This window comes from Athene noctua, chromosome 4 (genome assembly GCF_965140245.1).
Source record: "Athene noctua chromosome 4, bAthNoc1.hap1.1, whole genome shotgun sequence".
Lineage (NCBI taxonomy): Eukaryota > Metazoa > Chordata > Aves > Strigiformes > Strigidae > Athene > Athene noctua.
Genome location: NC_134040.1, coordinates 62,331,852 through 62,348,479, shown reverse-complemented (window position 1 = coordinate 62,348,479; position 16,628 = coordinate 62,331,852). Strand labels below are relative to the sequence as shown.

The window sequence follows — 16,628 nt, the reverse complement described above, 5'->3', positions numbered from 1 at the left end:
CTTATTTCTTTGGAAAGCATCCTGTTGGTAAACAATAGCAGCAATAAACCTTCCAACAAGGAATTGGGTGCATAGTTTTGAATGCGCTGATAGCTCTTATTTTCATTACCAGTTTTGAAATGTGAAATTAGATTAGGTAATGATGGAACAGAAACTGAAGTACCATTTTGAGGAGAAAAGCTTTTAAGTATAAAATGCTATGAGAATATTCTGATTGCAGTGTCTAATGTTTACAGCTTAATATCGGAAGGAAAAAAGCTGGTTAGTAACAGGAGCTGTAGGTCATCTTTAACAGTTACATACTAGCATGGAAATGATAGATGTTATGTGTTACACGAAGGGAGTGTGATATATTAAATGACCATATTATCTGGAATAAATGTTGATTACCAGATTACTTTTCCTTGCATTAAGGTTACAAGCTAACTAAATTATTTCAAGGATGTGAAATAATAATCTGTGATGGTTTTCTTAAAAAAAAAAAAAAATTTCTTATATATCTGTGCAGATCACAATTACAGGGAACTTTTAACAGTGGTTAGTCAACTTGTAAGACAACTATCTGGATAATTAATTACTCTCCACTGTTATGTCTCTACCTTGGAGTGAAATTCTTGCTATCTTTCCATTAAGGGACAAATTTTGCTGCTCTTTGTATATAGTTTTTGTCAAGTTTCCTATCTTTTATGTTTTTTTGTGACTTGCTATAATATCCTGGTAGCAACTTCACGACCTCTTTGGTGGCCCTTTCTCTGAAAAAAAAAAAAAATAAAAAAAATCACAAATTGCTGGTCATATACCATCTCTTTTAGTAGTCTGTTCTCCATCGCCTTTTTTTATTTTGCCTATGAAGTAAACAAGATGAAGCCTAAAAACTATTGAAACTTTCTGGTGGTTGTGCTCATTGGAAAACATGTTGAGTTGGATAAATGAGAGTCAGGCTGTTGTGCTGTATCCCATATTGCAGGTAGACCCACTTTAAAGGGAGGTGGGGAGCAGAAGGCTCTGGCTCCAAGTGTGCATTTCACAGACTGACCTTGGAAACTGCTATCAACCATCTGGAAATAGTTACAAATTCTGTATTGCTCAGAATCTTTATTTTATTTGTAATTCCAGGATTTTCTTTTTTCTTCCACCTTTCTACTGTTGTATCCTATGTAGCCTGAATATTGCTTTGTGCCTGGCTGAAATAATACTGTTTGCCAGCTTACAATCAAAGGGAGTACAGAGGAAAACCAGCTGAGCCGTATTAGGCAGAGGCAGTCTGGACTACATTTCTTTGCTGCTGAATAACATGCCACAGGTGCAGGATTAGCCCAGTGTACGGTGCTCTGTTTGCTTAGCAGAGCCCCCCGAGCTGCCCTCTGCCTCCTCACATGACTCTCATCTTTGGGGAATCTGGCAGCAATGTAGGAAGCCTGCGGAAACCCACTGTAAGTAGAAGGCTTAGCTTTTCAGCTCACAGAGCACTTGTGTGCTTTTTTTCCCTCCTCTTCCCCCCCCCCCCCCCTTTTTTTTTAATTTTTCTTTATTTTTGAAATTTTTTTTTTTAAGACTGGTTTGAGCAGAACACTAAAGAGGCTGAAAAAAACCCAAAACAAAACAGTGAAGTTTAGTGGCTTTTGCAGAAAGGTCGAAGAGGGAAATGTGTCACTGAAAAAAAAGCATCATCGCTGGTGTGCTGGTGAGATGTGGGGCTGCCCCGTGGGGCAGTGGGGACCCACCTGCTCATGATGTTCTCTGTCTTGTGTTTGAAGCTTTAATTCTTGCAAGGGGGGCACACATTGCTGGAGATTACCTATTAATTTTCTTGGACTGTGGGTCAGAGTTTGTATGGTGTCCAGGGTCTTCCACAAACCTTTAGGTGCACTTTGGTTAGTTTAATTTTAAGGACAGAGGTGGCAGATTTACAGATAAAATTCTGCAGATAAAATATTTCCTATTCCCTTTTTTGGGGGAGGAATGAAGAAAAAAAAAAGGGATTTTTAGAAGACCCGGTAATTGGTATTCAGCCTGACAGGAATTTTAAAGGATGTTTCTCTCCTTATCCTGAAGTGTGCTTTTATATTAATCTTTGGATTTGAAGTTAATTTAAAAATAAATGTTTTGCAAATAATAGACCAATTTTGTTGCCAGGTTTGCATTTTGAGTATAAATTACAGAGCTGGGACTGATTTTAGCCTTAGCACTAGATACCTTTCTGTCTAATTTTAAAGGTACTTTGGCAATATATAGTGCATGTGTATGTCAGTAATGCTTATTAAAATGCTGCGTCTGTTCCATACATCTTAAATATAAGTTAATTGGAAAAATAGAAAAATAATAAAACCAAATGTACTTTCTCTCCTAAAACTTTTAATCACTGTTCATATATGCCTGGTTGCAAAAAACCCCAGAACTCAATTTTACATTTGACCAGAATTTTTTCTTGCTTAATACTCTGTAGAGAAAGTCTAAGGAGAGAATGGTGGTTACACGCTCTTGAAAACTTCTGGTCAAGGAGAAGAGCACGTGGGATACAAGTTTTAAGGGTGTTTGCAATTCACTTTTCTTTCTTAGACTTTGAGGTGCTTTATGAAGTGCATTTGTGAAGATGTAGTCATATGACATTGGAAAAAAACAAAGGAAGCAAACCCAGGGGGGCTGACAGCTGGTTCCTTCCCTTCCAGAGAATGGAGTGGGGTGGGCGAGTGTGGCAGCCTGCCAGTGGGGACCGGTTGAAGGTTTGGAGGCAGTGTCATCGGGCACAGGTGGCATGTGCCTCCTTCCCACCAGACACGAGCTCAGCAGATGCTTTGAAGCCTTCAGACAGGGAAGTGCTTTTAGGCTACTCAAACACTTCAGGAAAACCATAAATCTCATGTCTGCAGTCAAAATGGATTATTGTTGTTCCATGCATGCAATTAATTTTTATTTGCAACAGAGACGCTTTCCTCCCCCTTTAAATGAATTCTTTATGTTTTCTGTCAAAGTGAAAAAGACTACAACACTTTCTGTTGCATTTGGTCATGCTTGCAGAAGATATGTTTGTGCCTCAGCCCTCCTTTGCAAACACAAAGATCTTCTTCATTGCTTATGATTTCTACATATGCAGTTCAAATCCCTACTCCTTGTGTGTGGTGACGCCAACAGTAGCGGCAGTCAGTTCGATTCACTCCCTGCCTTGGCAGTTGAACAGGGCAAGAATTTATACTGCCAGTTGTTCAATTACTTAAAACACTGCTTGGCCTGGTGACCTGGCAGGGTGGCATTTGCCTCCAGGAAGAAAAATTCTTGCAGTTCCTTGAGTGCTGTATTCAGCAGTTAGTTGCTGAGTGTGTTGTAAACATGTGGGATGGCATCTGCCCATGACAAAATCATCAAAATATACTAGTGATTTTTTCAGACACTAAATAATCTGTTCTTCTGGTAGATAGACAAACACTTGAGGAAAAGTGGGGAGGGGAGTTGGTAGGAAACATCACCATCCCACTTCCCATGATTTGGGAAGCATTTGTGATAAGCTAATCAATAAAGCAAGTTTTAGTAAAGATATATATGTATGGCCATAAAATTTTAAAAAGCCATTTAAAAAAAAGTATGCTTATGCCGTAAGATAACTATTTGACAGTTTTGTTTCTGTGGATGTCTACATTGTTTAATTTATTCTTAGGAGAAATGAGCGGGAACAACTCAGGCGTAGTAGGATTGAGAAAGGAGTTAGTGATTTACGCAGTAGGTTACTCTTAAGGCTGAGCTGGGGATCCGTCACATCTACTCATGAACAGCTAAACCGAGGCATTTAGAAGGGCACTGATGCCTCTGAATAATGTTGGCACTGTCTTCTGCAGGCATGGCATGTGCACATGCTAATTATATTTTAACATACAGGTGCAGTCTTTGATGTTGGGGTGAGAATGACTAGCTGATATTTTTATCTTCCAAGCACTAATTTTGTCTTGACTATTGGTATGGTGCTCTTGGGTTTCTTTTCATTGGAAAAGGGAACAGGAGTGACAATGGTTTATTAAATATATCTAAGAGAGCCACAGGGTCAAAGCTGTCTGTTGCTGTTTCTTTTAAATGCCATCGTTGGAATGCCTCAATCTAAATATCATCTGAAACGATAAGAAGTAAAAATCTACAGCTTGCCCACTGCGATCTTTGATGCTTTCCTAAAGATCAGATAGCAAAGCATAGTTTAGAAGTAATAGTATCACATTGCATTGCTTCCTGTCTGTATTTTTTCCCTATTGCTAGTGTTCAGGTGAGTTTTTCAAGATTGCTTGTAGTGATGTTTACATAATCTTCTGATGGTGGCATTTGGTGTTTGCTGCTTGGACTACAAGTGTATGTGGGGTTTTGCAGCTTAAAAGCAGAAATAACTAGCTTTGGATGCTAACAGCAATCTTCTTATCTTTCTTTACATAAAAATTTTCTAAATGAAGAGTGTGGCACAGACTCTGCTGTTTGTAGCTAAATATCCAGACTACTTGTTTCACATCTTTGTACCTGAACTTCCATTCCCTGTTTTGAAGAGGTGATGCTCGTAGCTGGGAGATGAGGTTTTGCAGCTGGCATAAGTTTCATGAGTTTTGATTACATTTAGTTAGACATTTTCCCAGGATGCTGTTGAGAAAGAGATGAAAAAGCTCAGGTATGTAAAAGTGTTGAGACATAAAAATAACCTCTTTCAAAGAAACTGCTTCAGCAGTTTCACTGCAACAGTTAGTTTTGTTTTCTGTGGTAAGGAATATTGGAAGTTCGATGAAGTCATGAGACTATCCCCTCTGATGTGCCTTTGTACACTGCCTATTTAGTAGCTTATTTTCTGTCTGAAGCTATCCTGCAAAGTAAATATAGGTGCTTAATATAAACCAAATTGATAAATGAAGCAATATATAAAGTAATGCCACCATGGAAAACTTCGATTTCTGCATGTTGTCTCACAAAGCTAGACTATGTGCCTTTGAAATAAATATCCCTTTCTAAGTATTTTGTGGTACCTTAAATACTAACACTCTGGGGAGATGAGAAGTGGTCTGATCTAGCTGCACCTGCATCTCCTCTGGTGTTTTTTTTTTCAAGTGATGGCCTGTTATGACTCAAAATCCTTGCGGGGATGAAGTCACAAGAATCAGGTCAGACCTTGGATCTCACCTTAGTATTCCTGAGATACTTGCATCTCGCTGTTTCAGGTTTATTACCTGTGAGCCTCATACATGCATCAAAAAGTAATGCTTTTACACAACTGTTTGCAAAATGTTTGTTTGTTTTGAATTGTCCAAGAACACACAATTCAGAAAAGAACAGTGGAAGTTCTGACACATTTTACCTTTGCTGTGTAAAATGTGGCTCTTGAAAAGAGATTAAAGAAAGTATGTTGATATCTTAGTGAGAATTATGTGAATTACCTTTTCATTCATTTTGCAAATATTAAAATCTTACTTACATTTTAAAAGCTTTTCTTTGTCCTGGAACATTTATAGATGGAAACCAAAGAACTGTAGAAGATAGACTCAAGTGAGAGATTTGACAGAGTTGGGGAAATTATTAATGGGGAATTACAGTGGGTAGGGGTAGACTACTGACTGAAAGCTGGCAGGCTAAAACACTTTGCATGTACTTTCCTTTGGAAATTTTAAAGATGTCTTTCTTTTGTGCTTTTTTTCTATTCCGCTGGTACGCTATCTCATGCTATGAAAAATGTGCTAACCAATTCTAATTTTCTTCCAAATGCAAAATATGTCAAAGATTAACTGTGGATAGCAGAAATGAGAGGAAACCAGGAAAAGTAACACTCAATCAAACTGTGATGTAATGGTGGACAGCAAATTACATGTGCATTTTCCATGGGCTATGACACCAAAGAAGCCTTTGCATTTTTAAGGTGCGAGTAGTATGGTATGCATATTAATTTGAAGGGTCTTGTCTCAGTGGCTTTGTCACAGCTTGTTACATTCCATGCTGAACTTAACTAATTTAGCTAATAATGTCACGTGTAATTAAGATGGTTTAAACAGACTTTTTGGAGAAGGGCGCTTATCCCTTTCAAACCATATGCAAAAGCAATTTCTGCGAAATAAATACGTTATTTACAGTGCTGTATATGTGTAGCTTTATCAGCACTCAGTGGCACTTCTATGAATATGGACTGAAACTGTATTTAAGAAAACTACTTTGGTAGATGGTTTAAAATTACGTCAGATTGTAAACCTTACTTATCTGCATTGTGAATAGAAGCAAAACCACCCCAAATTTTGAAATACACAGATGAGAAGGAACAAAGTGTAGGTTCTACATACTTTGGTATATAGGAAATCCAGCATAGGTGGGAAATGAAGCAAATCACACATAAGCCCAACAACGCTACATTTTTTTTAGTATGCCAGTTTATTACAGTGGATGTATATCAGGGTACAGCTATTTTCAAACACCACTTGATACCAACCTCAGTTTGGGCTCACTTGTGCAAAGCATTCACACTGAAAATAAAAGCATATTGTTTTCATGTTTCTGTTGTTTTTACAGCAGATTTTGTTTACCATGGTTTTGGATCAAAAATATGCAGGTCTCAGCATCTGACCTTTCCTTGAGTTTTAAGGTAGCCTTGAATATCCAGCAAAGGGAAAACTGTCATGATCTGTTTTTCCTTTTCTATGATTGTCACTAATAAAAAGTGTTTTACTGTTACCTCTTAACTATTTTATACAGTAGATCAGGCTGAGTTAAGAGGTATAATTTATTTCAACTTCTTTAACTGCACTGTGTTTTTGTTGCTGACTATTTGCCAAAAAATATCCCATGGAAATTCTTTTATCTGATGACTGCAAAGTACAGTGAGTTAGCAGTTAGTTATTTCCCTTTCCCTTAAATCATGAGATGGTATAACCCTGGCCTGCTAGGAAGTCATCAGGCTGTAGTTTATGATATAGCATAGGAAACTCTAGTAGGGTGTTGCCTGATTGTTGTGCATTTTATTAGAAAGTATGATTTGAGGAAAAGCACACTAACTATAGACTAGTGTAGGGTATAGATGAAGTAACCTTGTGGTTTAAAATTTCCATCCAACAGTTTTATTGAGTTGACTGATTTTCTTCTGAGGTTTGGGTGGATTTTTTTCTTAATTACTGTTCAGACACTTCTGTATGAGCGTACTTAATTTCCAGTCCAAAGCAGCAATTGAAACCGCCATTCCACGATGCGCAAAACATCGTAGGTGTGTGCCTTTTCTGAAGCAGTAAGCACTGCTCCCTGTCAGTGAGTGCTGTGGCTAGCCAAACATTGCTGTTATTGGCCTGGGAAAATGCAAATGGATGGTACTGCATTAACCTGAGGCTGCAATTACCCTGTGTAGAAAGAGGAGTGAGCACAGCACTCTGATAGTTTTGGTTTTTCTTTCTTTTTTCTGGACAGACTTGCTTGCGGCCCTTAGATTCTCTTTTGGGAAGGAGCACTTCTGCCTTTTACTCCTGACAAACCCATGCAAAGTCATGGAAGAGCTGCTTTTTCAGTGCATAGACAGCACACAAATCACACAGCTGTGCCACAGAAATCAATCTGTTAATATAACTATTGCTAATTATTCATCCTCTGGGAACAGAATGGTTTAAGATTTGGACTACAGAATACAGAGCTTTTCACCTCCTACATTACCGGACTTGTTGAATCAGAGCAGGGCCCAAAAGTCATTACCATCTGATGGCTGTGGGCCGGTGTGAAATGAGTTGTTGGGCTTTATCCAGATCCTAGTGGAGAAATTCCTGTCCAAATAGCATAACTATGGTACAGTTGGCAGGGGCTGAAGTACTTATTTGGCAGCCATGGCAGAGAGCTTGCGGACTGAACGTACACCAAGAGATGGGCTATCCTGATCAAATTTTTTTGCACCCACATGAGTCAATGAAAAGCGTAAATAGGTGATTTTTCTTCTGTGTGCAAGGTACCACTGTCTACAGACCTGTCAAACCAGTGTTAACCATCATTATTTAAAATCAAGATATAATTAATCCTGATTGTTACTTCAGTGTGATTATGGGGTGGGGATCTGTGATCACTTCTCTATCATTTAAAAAATATTATAGCAAAACAAACTGAAAAACCACAGTGGTTTGTCACATGAGAAAGTATTTAGATACGAAAGTTTAGTGCTCATGGATTATCACAAAGTCTAGGAGAGTTGGGAAGCAAAATGGAAGAATATGTCTAAGAAGGATTATTTGTTGGCATGGAGGTTAGTAGGGGTTTAGACTAGACATTAGTCATTCTCATGGTCATCCAGGGTAATGCTTTCATTTTACAGCACTTTATTTTCCTCATTTGCCTTTTCCTGGCTTCAGGATCTTTGTAGATGTGTCTGTCTGTAAAGGAGCTTAGGTGAAACAAAGCATGGAGACACACACAAACACATCTAGAAACAACAGTAACATGCTGCTGCTGAGCACACAGTCCCCATTCTCAGGTAGAGATTCATAAGAGAGACCATCACACCACATCACAATTTGGAATGGTCCCAGTCCTATAGAGGAAAATATTTCCTGGGGGCAGTACTCTAAAGAGATAGAAAAGCCCTGCTGGTTGCCTGCCTGTCCTGGTGGAAGGTGCTGTGTACATGCTGGTGAATTTTAGTGGAAAAAGAGGGATAAACTGAGAAAATGAACTTTGATGAAGGTATACCAGTCTGATGGCTCTCAACTCTTTTTGGTTAATTCCCTGATGCAGTCAGTAAGTTTCTCAGCAGACTACAGTAACCTTATTTGTGATTCCACTTTTGCTGCAGTTCTCCCAAGCTGTGCTCGGTTCATCAGGGATGGGAAGCTGGCCCATAAGCAGACTGCAACAGAATAGGCCACAGCAGAAAAGCAGCCAAATTTAAACAGCCTGAAATCTCTTGCTTTCAGCGCACTTGGACATAGCTACTTAGGAGAGCTTTCAAATCCCAAGGGCTTCTAATGCCTAGACAGAGCCAGGGCTGCATGACCAACATGTGCTTGTTACAGCACAGCAGTAAATGCAAGATGAGTAGGCTGTTCACCATCTCAAACTGCGTTTCACAGCTGCAATCAGGAGGAACTTCTTGCCAGACTGGAAGCTCCTGTGGGTTTCTGCCTTCATGTTACATTCTGGGGAAGGCAGAGCTGGAAATCTTTCTGATCTGAAGTCAAGCAGACATAGAAGATAAAAGACCTTGTTGAAACTCAACTCCCAAGTGAGAGAAGAAGGGTTCTTGTATGTTCCACAGTCATCTGCTGGGTGAGGCATCTGAATTTCGAAGGCAAAAGGTCTGCCCATTTTTTAGGTAGCAGCCAGGAATTTAAGGCATGAAAGGAACAAGAAAACAGAGAGGAGTTTTTCTTTTTAGAAGATAGTAATGGACCTCATTGAAATTATCTTGTTGCTACCTCTTTTAGTTTTATTTGATTTAATGTATTCAACACTAAACTGGAATGATTTTACACTAGTTTTGACCCTGGGCATTAGCTGAAAACAAAATCCCAGGCTACATCCCTACTTAAAACTCTTGGAAAGTGTAAGTTTGAATGCCAGCCTATTTGTCCTAAGTTTTCTAAAAACCAAACTACATTGCTGAATAGTCATTTTTGATGCTTTGATGGTACTTCAGATTTCTGATTCTAATTCAGCAGCTCTCACCTGTCTTAATTTAACTAAGACTACAGCCATCTTCAGGATGTAAGTTTCTGTTGTTTATGGCAAGTTCTGCAGAAGCAGTTCATGATCACATCCTCAGTGAGTGATGGACACAAATTGCACTGGACTGTGACTGCCTTACACATTTGTTGAAAAAAGGAATGACCTACAGTTGTGTGTATTATGAGGAAGGTACATAGTTGTCTAAATTTAACATCTTGAGGCACTTTTAAGTGTGTAATTAAACCTTTTATTTTTTTGTGCTAGGTGTTAAATGCTTTTGATTTTGCACTCCCAGCTGAGGAAAAATCCCTGTTGAAACTGTAGATAGTTTGTAGAAAGAGCCATGGAAACGATACACAGAACAAACTGTTGCACTCAGTTGCCTCAAGGGATGGAAGTTCACTTTGTTGTGCCATGAATTAGAAGTTCACTCTGTTGTGTCATGAGCTAGAGGTCTGAAAATCCTTGACAGAAATATTAATTGTTACCACTGAATGGGGATACAGACAAAAATTGCTGATTAAAAGAGAATTTACGTAATCTCTAATCCTGTGACCCATGGAACAAACATCTGTTGAGACTAATTTGTTGTGCAGAAGGCTGCATTTCAAAGTATCATAATTACATTAAGATAAACTAACTGCATTTTTTTCTTAATTTAAGCACCTATTGAGTCTTAAGGTACAGCTATGAGTACACAGATACACAATACATCTCGAGTGAACTAATTTAGTTCTAATTTCGCCAAATATTAGAATAAACACTATGGGACTTCAACATCCAGTTGTGTCGTGAATCCAGATAGTATCTTGATGCTGAACACAAGGTTTACAAGCCCATAGTTTGTATGTGTTCTGTAACTAGCTTTCTGGTTTGACGTTAAGAGGTGGGCTAATCAAAAATCCAGTCGGTTTCAGTGGACTACATAGGTACCGAGCAAAGATCAAGACATATGTGTTTTGTATTTCATAGGTGTTCTAGTCTGATATGGTGAATGATTGTCTTTATATGCATCACCTTAATATTACTAATATACTTCTTATGCAAGGAATATGAAAGGAGTGGAAGGGCTATAATGTTCAAAAAGCTAACCTTTAAGTGAGCTGTTATGTGCAAAGCCCCACTTTTCCTACAGCTAACATATTTCAGCTTTTTCCTGGTTTGCTAGGGACAAGCTTGCACATCTCTTGTTACACTGAAGAAAACTAAAGCCTGTCTGCCAGTTGTTGCCAGTGCCTGTCCACTTGCAGGGCTTCCCTGCCAGAGGAAGGGAGGGGTGTGCAGCTGGGAGGCATGACATGCACACTTGTGCTCAGCGCACTGGCTGCTCCCATGGAACCAGGAGCACAGGCCGGACTTTGTTAGTTCTATCTAAGGGCACTGGCTGGTTGAACAGCCCTGCTCTTCCTCCAGCGTTTCACTGCTTCAGGACCTTGTTCTTGTGTCCATTGTTGGTTTCCCATCCAAGCCCTGATGTGTAACTACTTGTTCCTATCAGCTCTACCTGTTTATCCACTCCATCTCTGTAGGGATACACTTCCACGATATATCGTTCATGATGATGGTGGTTTGGGGAAGATTTTAATTAGAATCAAAGCAGCAGTTCAGAAGCCAATCAAAATAATAATAATGCCAATTGTTTCTAAAGATTTAACAGTAAACCAGGAATTTCAGGCCTGCTCTTCAACTACTCTCTTGGAGACAGCTGTTTATAAATGACCCTTTAGTAAGATTACTTACGCGGAAGCAAAAGGAAAGTGAGAAATTGTCAGTTTAAGCTTTTCATGCTGATCTCATTTTTATCTTTGAAGCTTAAAATATTCAAAAGCACTGAAAGCTGCTATTTGTGAGTAGAGCTGAGGGGGAATGTCGCTTAAATAGCTCCTAGCCCATCACCAACATCTCTAGCTGTACTCCACCAGCTCCATGGAGATTCAGTACTTTGGTATTTTTAGAAGTAATCACTTCTATATATTTCAGGATTGTTCATGCTAAAACACATTCTTGCCTTTTACTTTGTTTATAGATTTTATTTTTTTTATAGAAAGGAACTTGTTTTCCAAGTAGTGCTTATGCAATTCAGTGACAGAAAGTGCTGTTGAACTTGAAAGAACACTTTCTGTTAAATGTTTATTAAATTGTATGCCCATGTTCTGCTCTGCCTGGAGTGTACCATAAATCCCATTCATTTTTATGTGGTTCAGTGGGTGTAGATATGTGCCAAGTATAGAGACAAAGAAAACATGAAGGTGTAACCAAGGATTTGGCCTGTATAATGCAATAGGGGAAAAGCTGAACTCTGCAGTCTGAAAAGCACAACATCTCTTTGGCAGCAGCAGAACTTGAACATCAGCACCTTTGATTTAATGCCACTGAGGCCCAATAAGCCTTAAACATGGTGACCATTTCAGAGGCTTCTACAGAAAACAGCTCTGTAGTGAATACCCTCTTCAAATAACTTTCTCAAGTTTTGATGGATAGAAATACTTTAAAGCCTTCATTCCAAATCTTGCAATACAGCCTAGAACTGTTTCTTTTTCCCCTCCCCCTTATATTTATAGCCAATTTTCTAGACAACATGCCCTTGCGAAGTTCTGGCAAGTTGAGCATGGAGACCAGAAAAGAAGATGGTGAGAGCACAGCACCTGCCCCTCCGCAGAAGAAGCTGTCCTGTCAGTGCCACCACCACTGTCCTGAGGACTCAGTCAACAGTACCTGCAGGTTTGTGGGATATATATTTGGTAGTGGAACATGGGAAAACCTATTTATAGTAGCTCAGCAGTCCCAAGTTGGGTGTTAGTTTAAGTAGTAATATGTGAGTTGTTTATATATTGTGATTAGAAATCAGAGGTAATTTACCTAGGTATCAGCTACATATTTATATTTTTATGTTAGTGTGTTTAAATCTTTACTGTTTAATACCTGTATTAATTCATTACATATGAAATATTCTGAAGGTAGGAGTTTGCTTTTAAAGGTGCATGCAGTTAATGAGAGGAGACTTAATGGAGATAGATTAAAATGTCAGTAAATGCTTATAAATTTGTAATCACTCTCTATGGAACACCATTTATAGAATCCTGCTCTTGGTATGTGTCTTTGCAATAGCTGAGATATCTTATGTAGCTCCTTGAAGCTTTGGTTTTTTCCTTGCTTCCATGCTAAAAAGGAAGTGATCTTTTTCTTGAGGTGAAGTGTTGAGCATTTTCTTATACTGTCTATAGTCTTCTGTTTGGTTTTGTGTTTAGAGTACGACAAACTTCTAATTTGAGTTGGATTCTGCTTCCTCAGATCCTTCTGCCTCCCTCGGGGAGAGGCATGTCCAGCTGTGCACGGTTCCCTTAAAGGCTCAGCCTTGGTCAGTGTTGCATTGATACTGCCTGAAGCAGCAGAGGTGACTGAGGGTGCTCCTGGTGAGACCAAGCTGCTGTTCCCCCACCCAAAAGCAGCTCTGACTGGACACATACTATTGCTTTTAAATGAGAATAGTGGTCCAACACCTGTCTTAGCTTTGGGGGAATGCACAGTTTGCTTAGCTGCAGCAAAGCAGGGCTCAGTTCTTCACGTTCCACACATGGAATTTAAAGTTTTCTGCTTACTTAGAGCGAGTAAGATACTGGATACACCATCAGCTATAGCCTAACGGAGTTGTGAAAAGCATCAAAGCAGGGCATAGACATGAGTCCAGCTGGACATGCCAGGTGGATATGCAGTGCTGTTTGAGAAGAGGCAGTCTAACATTGCATCAGCTCTTCAAGGCAGCACATTAAGAAGATAGATGGGGAAAGGCTAAGGTTGGCTAAGGTTGCTGAAGATACTGATTGCTCTGTTGGATTTTTGAGTCTTGTTTTGTAGCCTTAATTCTGCTTAGCCTGCAGCTTCACACTGAAGTGTATCAAAGTTTTGATGACAGTTGTAAATACCATTTCCACTTTCTATCCTCTTCCTTCAAACCCATGCTCTAGCCAGGAGTTAGACGTAACTGCTTTCACGTGGCAGTCAGTTTAAAAAGCTGTAAAAACCCACTCTGATATCAATTTGCAGATCCCCTGCAGTGTGAATCAGCTGTTTCCTGTTCCTGCCCAGCAAGAGTCACTGCTTTCACATGTGCTGTCTCACACACAGTAACAGGGAAGTTGCAGATGACTTTTAAATCCATGAATTAGGACACCAAAAAGGGTCCATGTTAAGGAACCCACTGAATAAGGTTTATAGCCCAGCTGGGTAGTCTTGCTGTTGCCCATTGCTTCATTGGCATCACTGACTTTAAGTATTTTTCACATTACCAGAAACTCATAGTAAATGTCCTATTAAAATGGATTTGTGCATTTTCTCCTCACTGAAGTACTTTAAGGAAACTCTTCAGAGTCCCCCTTACAATGTCAAATACCAAACCTGGTTTTAGGTGTTAATGCCCAAGGATAGGCAGTTAGGTGGTAATAAACCACAAAGTTATAACCTCTTTTGTCTTCATACTTTGCACATTCAGGCTTGAATGTTTTACCTGAGTGACTTTTTTTTTCCTAACTTAGACATCAAAATAATAATTGAAACTGGAATTTATCCATCAAATATTAATCACTTTTCTGTCTGGGAAAATGGAAATAGTCAAAAGACTGGCATTAGAGCTGCTCCTCTGTCCTATCTGGAGCTGTCACCTGAGCAGTATCTGCCATTTGCCCATTGAGCACAGCATAAGTGAAAAATTGCTGAAGAGTTTGGAGTAATACAAAACAAAGAATTAAATTAACTTAATCCTAACTGATCCTTATCTGTTTCCCTCAGATATAGCCACTAAAAAGTCTTCTACATTTTATATTTTTTAAAAAAATTAACCTTTTGTCAGCTCTATCAGTCTGTTAAGCTTTGAGCTGTGCTTGAACCTGCAGAACTTGGATCTGCAAGCCCTGCAAGGGATGAGTGCTATGGATGCTCTCAAATAAACAACCAACCACCACCAAAAAAAAAAAAGTCTTATTAACACAGTTAACTAGCTCTCCACAAATTACAGGTTCGAATGTCTGTGAGAAGAGAACAGAACAGCTTTCTAGGGTTTAACAGCAACCCAAAACGCAGAACAAAGCCCCACTCCCTAGGGTTGGCAACCCGAAACGCTTTACAAAGCCCTGCTACCTAGGGTTTAACGGCAACCCGAAACATTTTATCACTCACCTGACAAGTGAGGGCTCTCAACCTCGAGGACCTGCTCAGGGCAGCGTCCCGACCCAAGGCCCCTCGAGGAGTTTCCTTGGGCAGCGTCCTGACCCAAGGGGAGAGTCCTCAACTGCAGCTGCTGCTCCAGGGGAGGAGCTCAGAATGGCCCCCAGGGGACTCCAGTGATCCCCAGGCCCAATCTGACCTGTGGTCAATAGCGGCTCCCACTGGCCAACGGCCCCAACTACCGCGAGGCCCCGAGAGCAAAGGCAGCCCGGAGCCAAGAAGTTCTGCTCTCCTGGGGCAGGTGCACCTGCCGCAATGAGCCAGCATGTGCTGGGGCTCCAAGGGCCTGGCAAAGCCTTGACATCCAAGAGATTCACAAGACATATCCATAGGCAGGGCTTGGGCTCTGGAGAGCATCACTGTCCCTACCAGGGCTCTCACCAAAGCAGGGTGTGCCTTTGTGGACTCAGGAGCAAGGAGGGCTCTAAAAGTTCAATGGGAAAGCATTTGCAGCTGTGTTTAAATTAAACCTCTTAGAATAAAATAGTTTTAATCGTGATTGCAATAGGACCAGCTATCTCAAAAAGAAGTCTGCCATCCCACCTGAAGATTTTGGTCTGCTACCACAGATATTTATCTAGTAAAGTGTAGATCCTGCCTGTAGATACAAGTAGTAGTACCAGTAGTCTGTGTTTATATAAAAATGAGGACATCTGGTGGCCATTTAAAATCCTCTCTGTGATTGTATTTTTAGAATTTTAAAAGTCAATATTCTTTAACCACATCTGTATCAAATCCTCTAACAGCCTGTTGTGTTTCTATAGAGAATTTCCCTTTCTTTATACTTCCACAGCTTAAGACCAATAATACTTGAGGGAGCTCAGGATAACACTGCAGCTTAAAATGCAGATTGCTTTCTGTATCGACAGAAAAGCAGTAGCTCTACTTAGAGTGTACTTTAAGAAACGGGACAATCCACAAGCACAAGTTTTGGAAGACCCATTACAGGGTCACCTCATCCAGAGAGGGTTTGTGTCAGGAAGCAGTGAAAGGGGACCAAGCCAGGAGCTGAGAGTGAACTAGGGCTAGTTATATCCTCACCCACCAGAACCCCATTCCCCCAAGGGTACCTGGACACAACAGACAGAGATAGCTCCCTTGATGGCCCTTCACGTGGCTGGTAGTGGTCTGGATCTAGGCAGGAGATGGGGCTGAAGACAGACACTCCTGTACTATCATTTTACGAGGGGTTAGATTCTCAGACCTGAGTTTAAATGGTGCCCCCGGTCAAGGGGTGTGTATGGGTGGGGGATCCCAGGTGAGGCCACTCAAGGTAATTGAAATTCATTAGTGTGCTCAGGGCCCTGACAAGATTTTTGCAGAAGATATGTAATCGTCTGCTTGTAAAGCATGTCTTAACCTTCAGCATGTTGGAACTTTATTCTTCTTTCTGAACATCTGTGGAATTTATAAAAGGCTTTCAGTAAAGAAGCTCAAAGCTGTTTTGAACACAACCAGGACCTCGTTCTACTGTTCTAAGTTTTGTGTGTACCAAGTGAACGAACGGGCTGTTTTGTCTAATCATAATTAATTGCATATTTTAAAAAGTCGTATTAGATTTAATTGGCTTTGACAGTAATAGGATTGCAGTAAAGGCAGGGACTGCTTAGGTACCTTGTTGTACTTTATTTTCCATTCATAAATAAATGCTGGCAGTTTTAAAGATTGAGCTGATAGAGTTTAATTTCTTATCTGTTGCCTACTGGTCAGGATTGTGTTTCTGCCCAACTGTCTTGAGGTAGCTTTGGTTATCTAAAGCAATAAAAAAATTAAGTTTC

The 16,628-nt window shown here is 39.9% G+C and overlaps 1 protein-coding gene across 1 annotated transcript in view; it reads left to right on the top strand.

Annotated features, from left to right (window-relative positions):
* Positions 1 to 16,628, top strand: part of BMPR1B (bone morphogenetic protein receptor type 1B) — a 78,140-nt gene that overhangs the window by 35,039 nt on the left and 26,473 nt on the right. The window contains exon 2 of the mRNA XM_074905550.1: positions 12,192 to 12,351. Coding sequence (XP_074761651.1) covers positions 12,209 to 12,351 — 143 coding nt within the window. The 5' untranslated portion in view covers positions 12,192 to 12,208. The remainder of the gene's footprint in view (positions 1 to 12,191; positions 12,352 to 16,628) is intronic.